At 45.6% G+C, this 9,720-nt stretch overlaps 1 protein-coding gene across 1 annotated transcript; it reads right to left on the bottom strand.

Annotated features, from left to right (window-relative positions):
* Window positions 1–2,068: 2,068 nt before the first annotated feature.
* On the bottom strand, window positions 2,069–8,149 carry LOC307053084 (carbonyl reductase [NADPH] 1; the record flags this gene model as incomplete). Its single annotated transcript, XM_079704375.1, has 3 exons — window positions 2,069–2,823; window positions 7,013–7,120; window positions 7,861–8,149. 3 exons carry the CDS (start codon window positions 8,147–8,149, stop codon window positions 2,387–2,389), a joined length of 834 nt encoding a protein of 277 aa, XP_079560501.1. The 3' UTR covers window positions 2,069–2,386.
* Window positions 8,150–9,720: the final 1,571 nt, after the last annotated feature.

Genomic DNA, 9,720 nt, shown 5'->3' with positions numbered 1-9,720 from the left:
CTCCATTACAAGGATAACCTGCTTTATTCAAAGTGTACTAATTTTTTTTTTTTTTTTTTTTTTTTTTGCGGTAGGCGGGCCTCTCACTGTTGTGGCCTCTCCCGTTGCGGAGCACCGGCTCCGGACGTGCAGGCTCAGCAGCCATGGCTCACGGGCCCAGCCGCTCCGCGGCACGTGGGATCCTCCCGGACCGGGGCACGAACCCGCGTCCCCTGCATCAGCAGGCGGACCCCCAATCACTGCACCACCAGGGAAGCCCAAAGTGTACTAATTTAAATGTTAATCTCATTGAAAAAATACCTTCACAACAACATTCAGTCTGGTGTTTGACCAGTCTAGGTACTGTGGCCCATGAAAGGTGACACAAAAAATAAGCAAGCATACCAAATAAGGTAATATTAATCATTTCCAGGGATTAGGAAATGAATATATCTTTGGAAGCCATTTTTATTTAAAAATTTAAAATTTTTCAATTAAAAAATTTTCATTGATTTATAACATTGTATGTTTCAAGTGTATGATAGTATTACGTCTGTATACTCTATAGCGTGCTCACCAGCAAAATTTGAGTTTCCACCCATCACCATACGGCGATCCCCTTTATCCATTTCACCCTCCCCACTGCCCCTTCCCCTCTGGTAACCACTACTCTGATCTCTGTATCTGTGTGTTTGGTTTGGTTTGTTCATTTCTTTTGTTTGTTTGCTTTTTATATTCCAGATATGAGTGAAATCATATAGTATTTGCCTTTCTCCGTCTGACTTATTTCTCTTTGCATAACACCCTCAACGTCCATCCATGTTATCACAAATGGGAATATTCTCATCTTTTTTTATGGATGAGTAGTATTCCATTATGCGTTTGTGTGTTTCTGTTTGTGTGTGTATAACATCTTCTTTATCCATTCATCTGTTGATCGGCACTTAGTTTGTTTCCATATCTTGGCAATTTTAAATAATGCCAAGATGAACACAGGGATGCATGTAAGTTTTCGAATTTGTGTTTTCGTATTCTTTGGATAAATACCTAGAAGTGGGATAGTTGGATCATACAGTAGTTCTATTCTTAATTTTTTGAGGAATCTCCATACTATTTCCATAGTGGCTGCACCAATTTTCATTCCCTCCAACAGTGTATGAGGGTTGCCTTTTCTCCACACCCTCAACAATCCTTGTTATTTAAGTGCGGGCAGCGAACCTAACCCTGTGGGATTCCCAGTGTGCTCCCAGGTGGGAGGGTTGTTTACGAAGGTCTTACTGTGTGCCAAGTCATTAATTGGAATGTTTTATTTAATGGTTATCCAATCCTTACAATTGCTAAAAGTGTCTGCATTCTGGTTTGTCCTAGGTCATAGACAATAAGTGGCATACAGAGTTAGGTGTTATTTTATGGAATTAACAAAAAAATCTTTAAGATCCCCGTGTCCATTTCCAAACTAGTAGTTCAGATGTTATGGTGTTGATCTAGACATTGATAATCCTCTGTTGGCAGTTTAGAAAAATAAAATAACAAGAGGAAACTAACAGCCTAGTTGAAGGGAAACACTTGTAAAGTAAACCTGACTCTTCAAATAAGGGTTCCACACTTGCCTTCAGGGGCTGTCACTTTTCACCTCCCCAAGTCTGAGAATCAGATGTGAAAAGTGACAAATAACATGACAGTAGAGGCGTCTGTACAACATGGAGTGCTTCTGTGAAGGGAGGGAATGTGGTGGACAGTCCCTGGGGCCTTGGGGAAGCCAGGCGTGGTGCTGGGCAGTACGAAGCTTCTCGTCACTGCCCTGGGTGGTGTTGGGCCCCTCTCACAGGGACTCGTGATAGAGGACACTTGTGCAATTCCAATGTGATTTCAACATTGTCACCTATATAGGGGCAATTAATCTTCACAGCAATCCTATGACTATTACCCCCATTTTACATTTGAGGGGATACAGTAGATGCAGTATTTTGATCAAGGTCATGCAGGAAGGCGGCAGAGCCAGGACGTTTTGGTTTCAGATGTTTGCCTTGAAAGATTTCAAACAGAAAAGTAGAACGAATAGTAGAGTGGATACCCATATGTCCTCCAAAGTAGGTCCAACAATTGTGAGTACTTGAGCTGGTTCAGCCTTTAAGGGTCTGCATAAATGGACATTTATAAAGAGCTATTTATTCATCTATTGACTTTTATTTATTATTTGTCATCCATCCCACTTTTCCTCCCCCGTGATCACAGAAGGAAACATAAACGGCTTCACAGAATTAGTAGCCATTTCCCAGTGAGGACTTGATAGGGGTATTTTGATTCTTTTTTTTCTTCTTCTGTTTTTTTTTTTGCATAGGGATATCCTTTCTGTGAAATTGGGACAGGAACATAATCGGGCCCATGGGTGGAGCTGTGAGGGAGCTCACCACTGTATAACTTTTTTCTCAGAAACAAACTGTCCGTGAGGGCCCTCAGCATCCGAGGGCAAAAGGGCCAAGTACACGGGGGTCTCTGCTCCTTCTTCTGGGCTTTTGGTGGCTGTGGGTCCTGCCATGTCAGTTCTCACCCACCCTGGGCAGCAGGCATTCAGGAGGATCTTGTCTCCTCCTCTCAGCTCACTCATTTTCCTGGCTTGGATTCTGGACAGCACCGTGACGCCAATTTTCGTCACCCCATATGCGGTCTCAGGCCAGCCCTCCTTCCTGTGCACCCCGTTCTTTGTGTCTTCCACAAACTTGTTCATGAGCCCCACAAGCTCCTCCTCCGTGATGGTCTCACTTCGAAACTTCTGCTGCAGTTCGGGGCTGCATTTTTTAAGAGAGCTGATAATCACAAAGCTAGACACATTCACCACTCTGCCTAAAATACAACAGAAGTCATTACATGGAAAGGTGAGCACTAGAACAATGAATGCCAAATTTGGGACAGGATTTATGTCCTCATGTCCTCTTGTAAGAGGACATTAGGAAAGGAAGAGAATGTATTTTGGGAGGGGGTTACTCATTGGGTTTTATCTGTTTTATTATTATAAGTAACAATCTGTTATTTCTAATGTTTTTAAAAATTACACATAATTATTTTGAAAATTACAGGAATGGACTATTTCACTTAAACTCAAGAAATAAGTAAAGACAATGGGAAGAATTCTGTGAATCTATTACCCAGAACAACTTGTGAAAATTATTTTAAAAACTTAACTATTTAAAGTCTCTGGTAATGGTCCTGAGGGCATACAGCAAATGAAGAAACTTTTATTCCCGAATATCTCCAACAACTCAGGTAAGAACAGAGTCTGTTCTGTGGTATTTCAACCATGACCTGCTCCTTCCTTTCCCCCTTGCTGGCCATAACAATGGAAACTTCACTCTAGGATGGTGCATCTGAGAACACAAGACTATTGTATCTTCCCAAGATGGGTAGGACATCAGCATTTCTCATGCTGCTCCTCAGCTACCTGTTTCAGAGGTTCAGTTCCTGACAAGTGCATTTAGGAGGTGACCCAGCCCTCACTTGTGGGACAAAGGCTCTACCTTGGGCTGGACATCCTGAGAATACTGGGGCCCAGACCGCCCTTTCCCCAGCTTGTTTGTAAGGCAGAAGTATCACGCAAAGAGAGGCAAGCTGAGAAGACCAGAGACCACTGCTGCTCTTCCCTCCTAGCTCCTAAAGCAGGAGTGTCACAAAGAGAAATGTCATCATCCCTGCCTCTATCTTCAGACCTGTGGCTTAGAGATTTTGCACAAGACGGGCAAAGAGTCAGGACATAAAAACCAAGAGGTCTGATGCTCTCCCAAAAGGATGTGACTTCATTCGAAACAGAGTGTGGGGAAGTTCGACCCTAAGGACACTCTCAAAAACAATGGAAGTTGTGCTGAAAAGCAATTAGGAGGGCTTCCCTGGTGGCGCAGTGGTTGAGAGTCCGCCTGCTGGTGCAGGGGACACGGGTTCATGCCCTGGTCCGGGAAGATCCCACATGCCACGGAGCGGCTAGGCCCGTGAGCCATGGCCGCTGAGCCTGCGCGCCTGGAGCCTGTGCTCCGCAGTGGAAGAGGCCGCGACAGTGAGAGGTCCACGCACCGCGATGAAGAGTGGCCCCCGCTTGCCACAACTAGAGAAAGCCCTTGCACAGAAACAAAGACCCAACACAGCCAAAAATAAAAATAAACTAAAAGAAGGCTCAACATTTAAAAAACAAAACAAAACAAAACAAAAAAACAGTGGAGTAATCAGCCAGCAAGTAGTGGAGCTTAACAGCTGGGTGCAGTCCAGGAAAAAGACAGCAAAAGAGAGTTCTGCTAAACCCACAGTTATCCCAGTGTGACTGTGTGTCTCAGCTAGGCTGTACTTTCTGCGATGAAACATCAGAAACTTCACACTGCAAGGGGAGGAGGGCGGAGACTCAACTTTAAAAAATAATGTAGCCAGTCACTGAACAAATAAGCAAATAACAACCACAAGCCCGTGGGAAGTAGGGTCTAAAAGCAAGAGTAGCTATAAAATTCTGCAATGTCCCGTTTCCAACCAAAAATTACCAGGCATGGACAAAAATGTTAAACTCTTTTTTTCCATGGGGAAAAATGTGGCAACAGAAATGGCATGTCATGTTGCCACAGTCAGTTAGCTTTGATGTCTATCCCACTAAAGGTTTGGAAGTTCAGAAAATATCAACAAATAAATTAGTAGATGGCATTAGGACTCCCATTCAATGATTCTCTGAAATACATAAACTGATTTAGAGAAATTGCCGTATTAATCTTCTGGGCATTCTTCTAAGATGAACACATTTTTGAAACGGGTCAATTATTCCATGTCCTCCTTCTAATCTAGAACATGTAAAGAGTAAGAAGCAACTAGTAAATTAATAGAAATGACATTGTCCTTAAGATAGAATAGAACCAATCTGTCAAAATGTTGGAGTAAGCACCAGAGATGCTATATTTAGGATAACTTATTTTGCTCTCAAAAGCATGACCAAGCCTCTCTCACAACAAAAATAACACATATTTCATGAATTAAAAATGCAAAATATAGAAAGGCATAAAGAAAGAAAAGAAGCCTGCAGGAGCAGAAGTCAGAATGGTTAACTGGTAAATGGGAAAGGCAGCTATATTACTATCAATAAAAGGGCCTTGACATTTTTTTCATGGGTCTTCAACCTGGACAGTAGACAGAGAAATACTGTTAACTTCTTCTAGGTTGGTTATAATCAGTAATCAAATGACAACCTTTTTAATTCTGTGTTAACTAGTCTACCTCAGGAAGTCTAGAATCAGTGGTGAAAATACTAAACCGTACTAGGGAAGCTTGACCAGAAGATCCAAAGTTCTCTCAAGGTAATAAACTCCTAGATGTGGCTGTTTCATCTTCCCAATGTGTTCCATGCCAGCCCCTCCCACTGACTGGATCCCCAGGGGTTAGAGCCAGACACCTGGAGCCCTCTCCTCCCAACTAGGTGAGACTGTAGACTCAGAAGAGAATCACACGCTCGATTAAGTCACGATAACATGAACTGCTGTAGCTTTTCCCCAACAAAACAAGAATTCTCCTATTTCAAAAGGCAAGTAAACCTTGCTGCACTCATACTGAGACTATAGCATGTATTTAAAATTCCATTCACTCTAGCTTTCGTGAGGCAAGACAAACTGTTAAACAGAGGCTCTGCCTTAGCACATCTGGAGGGTACTCATTCCTCCTTCTGGACGAAGCCCAGACATAGCAAGAAACAGCCCAGCTAAGTAAGAAAAGTGGTGGGCCAGAGGTCATCAGCACAAGGACCAAGAGGAATACAGCATGTGCAGCTGACACAGGGAACTCCACTGCAGCCCTCAAGTGTTGGGACGAGTGGAGGAATTAGGTGACACTCTAAAGAGCTTACTTTTTAGGTCCTAGTGAACCAATTCTTAGAAGAACTTTCCAGGAGGACAGGATGGGGAAGCAGAGCAGAAGCTGAGTGTAAATTGTAAATGCATGTACTAAATCTCCAGCCACGCCTCTTAACCTTTCTAAAAGTATCTGCTTGTCTTATTTGGTATGTTTAATGGGTGGTGGTTCCCCTCCTGGCCCATTACTTTGGGGGTAAGTATTACAGTAGTTTAACCCAAAGGAATATGAGAGTTTGTTTTGTTTGAAACATTGAGCAGATTGAAGGGCACTTAAAATGGACCTGGAGTTCAGCAGGTCGGATTACGGAGATCCCTACAGGTCATGCTAAGGGCCTGGACTTCACTCCTGAAGGAGTTTTGGGAGGGGGAGTGAGCATGCACAGTATAGAGAATGCCCAGAAAGCAAAGGACTCAAGAAGCAGGGAGGGTCCCTTAGGAGAGTTTACAATTGTCTAGAAATGACAGCTGAGGGCCCGTTTGTAGAGCTGGGATAGAGGTGAAGGCCTGGGAAGAAAATCAGTAGGACAACTCTTAGGATCTGGTAAATGGTAATAAGTGGGCAGGCGTGGTGACCTCCAGGATGCTGGTGGATGGATGATGGGATCAGTGACCAAGATGATTTGGGGAAAGGACGAGTCTTTGGAAATATTTGTTTTAGGTGGGGGGATTCAGGGGAGGAAGGATGGGAATCAGGTTAAGATGGAGAGGCAAGAAGACAAAATGTGTGCCTGGAGTTCTGGGAATGTTCTAGGCAGGTGACAGATTTGAGTGAGGCCTAATGAACTGGTGGGAGTAGAGACTCCACTAGCCTGAGTAAGATCACTCTGAGAGGGGGTCAGAGGAGAGAAGGCCTGAGATGGGCTCCTAAGGGAACGCCACCTGTGAGGGGCACGGAGCAAGTCAAGAGCCTTTCAGAGGAGACCTTTGAGCTAAGATGGGAAAAAGAAAGAGCCAGATGTGCAAAGAGCAGCTGGACAGAGAGCACCCATGACCTGGGCAGTGTTTAGAGGAACCTGAGGCCTCAGGGCACCTGGCCGGATGGCGACACAGATGGAGGCCAGTGTACCTGAGCAGGAGAGGTAGGGGGGCCTGTAGATGAGACCAGAGGCAGGCAGGGCCCAGATCCTGCCAGAAACACTGCAGTTTGGGCTCTTCATCAGACTCACCTTGGGGTTTTATTAGAGGCAGGAGCTCTGTGCACACATCTCGGGTACCAAAGAAGTTTGTTTTCATAGTCACTTCTGCTTGAATATGAAACGGTGTGGAATCAACATCTTTTAGGAGAAAAGAAAAGTTGAGTGAATAAATAGTAGCCATCAAGTAACATTCTTTTTTTTTTTTTTGTAATAGTTGTGGCTCGTGGGCTCTAGAGCACAGGCTCAGCAGTTGTGGCGCACGGGCCTAGCTGCTCCACAGCACGTGGGATCCTCCCGGACCAGGGCTCGAACCCGTGTCTCTTGCATTAGTAGGCGGATTCTCAACCACTGCGCCACCAGGGAAGCCCTCAAATAACATTCTACAGGAAGATATAAAGAAAACAGTGCATGTGAAATCTGTTGAATTTTGTGTAAAAGTTGTGTCTAGTTAGTAGTATTGTGCCAGTGTGAATTTCGGGGTTTGATAATGCCTATGGTTTTGTAAGATGGCACCACTGCGGGGGGTGGGGGCTGCCCGTGCATCAGTTTTGCAATTTTCTTGTTTATTTCAAAATGCATTAAAAATTAACCCAACTGCCCCAAAGTCCAATCTGAAAGAGGCTGTGGGGCAACCTAGAAAAGGTCCCCAGGATTCGAGCCAAAGAAGCAAAGTTCCCTATGGCTAGAAAGCATCCAATTCCCTGTAGACTTCGCTCTCGCTGCACCCCTCCCCCCTTCCCTTCTCGTTCCCTAGGGAGTCATTCTGGACCCCACAGGCGGGAGAAGCCCCACCGCAGCGATTCCCCGACAGATATGGCCCATCTCGGATGCAGATGCTCGGCGGTGAACGCCTCGCCTGGGAGCACCCAGCCCCTTACTCTTGAAGGCGATGCCCGCGTTGTTGACCAGCACGTCGAGGCCCCCGTACTCCTTGAGCAGGAAGTCGCGCAGGGCGCGGATGCTCTGCAGGTCGTCGATGTCCAGCTGGTGGAACCGCGGCTTCAGGCCCTCGGCCTGCAGCTGCTGCACGGCCGCCTGACCCCGTGCTGTGTCCCGCGCCGTGAGGATCACGTCCCCCGTAAACTGCCGGCAGAGGTCACGCACGATGGCGAAGCCGATGCCCTTGTTGGCCCCGGTGACCAGCGCCACGCGGGCGCAGGACGACATGGCCGGGTGCTAGGCGTGCGGTGCCCTTGGGTGGAGAGCCGAGTCCGCTCTGCTTTCCCAACGGCGCTGCGCGTCAGAGTGTCTGCCCGGAAACTGGAGCTTCGAGAGCCCGCTCCTGAAGGTCCTACGCCCGGAGCCGCCAGGCTGAGCGCGCAAGCGCAGCGCAGGCTCCGCCCCATCAGGGCTGGGCTCGCCGGCGCCCTCCCAGCGCTGCAGGGAACGTAGAGAAGGGCCATCAGGCAAGTTTGCCGGACAGCCCTGCTGAAAAGTCGCTGCTGGCGACTGTGCCTGGCGTCAGAGAATCGTTCTGATTAGCTGTGTTGCCTGTGTTTAAACTGAACCCTATCCTCTGTTCTCCTCCTTTTCACCCAGATGTTCAACTCTTCGCGGTTGCGCTTGAAGAAATGGGTCATTTGTGCAGACTTCGTTTTTCCTGGTGTTTGAAAAATATTGCTCGAACTGAAGTCTTTGTAACCTAGAGTTGTGGAATAAGTTGGGAGAACATGGTAGGGATCAAGTGTGTGTTGCTTCCTCCCGTAAGTTTGTGAAAGCCAAGCTACTGCCCTATCCTTGGATAATTCTCACGTGTTAGTGGGGAGTGTTTACTGAATCATCATAGGGTTACCTCACTAGATACTTCCAGGGTTGTCAGGTTACCTGTATGCAGGTCCTGAAGTGTACAGGTGCAAAGGGGCTTTGCAGCCCTTTCTCACACTCAAAATAACTCATCAGGATGCATCTTCTTATCTCCATTTTCAAGCGAGGAAATGGATCCTCAGAAAGTTCATAAATTAGCTCAGTGGTGGGAAATTAATTTTCTTCCTTACTATTTACCACTTAAAACAGAGGAATTAGGGGGTCTATAAGATCATTTTCATTTCTGTGCTGTCTCTTGTCGACTGAAAGAAAATGCACAACCTAGGGGTCTTAAGCCTGGGATATAGCCTCTCAGATAGCTGAGGGACTGTTCTGAAGAGGTAAGGGAGGAGGCAGGATATGTAGGAGTTTTTGCAAAAACAAAACAAAACAACCCAGGTAGTGGGAACATCAATTACTGCTCATTAAAGAAAACCAGACATCTCAAGTTAATGAATTTAGCACTTTGCAATGTATGGGAAGATGCAAGAGTCTGGGCTTACTGAAATTATTCCTTTGATGTGCACCTGAACCATCTAGAGCCAGTATCCTGTTTTTCTCCATCCTGAATTCCCTTCCGTGTGCACCAGCGCAGTCCGCTGCCGTGGCTGATGGCTTGATCCTTTGTTTACTGAAATGGTAGGCAACATTCTTTGTCCACACTCTTATGGTATCCACAAGCTACTAGTGGCTATTTAAATGTAATTTTAATCAAAATAATACAATTAAAATTAGTTCTTTAGTTGTTTTAGCTTCACTTCAAGTGCTGAATAGTCACGTGTTAGTGACTGCTGTATCGGACAGTTCAGATATTTCTTTCCATCAGTGCAGAAAGTTCTCCTGAACAGCTATATTTTAGATAGTCTCCAATTACGTTGCAATTTCAAGGGATTTTTCCAATCAGTTGCAAAAGACAAAACTAATAACCAGGGAAA

This window comes from Hyperoodon ampullatus, assembly GCF_949752795.1.
Source record: "Hyperoodon ampullatus genome assembly, chromosome: 5".
NCBI lineage: Eukaryota > Metazoa > Chordata > Mammalia > Artiodactyla > Ziphiidae > Hyperoodon > Hyperoodon ampullatus.
Note: the sequence above shows the minus strand (reverse complement) of the source record. Positions and strands in the feature narration are given on the sequence as shown.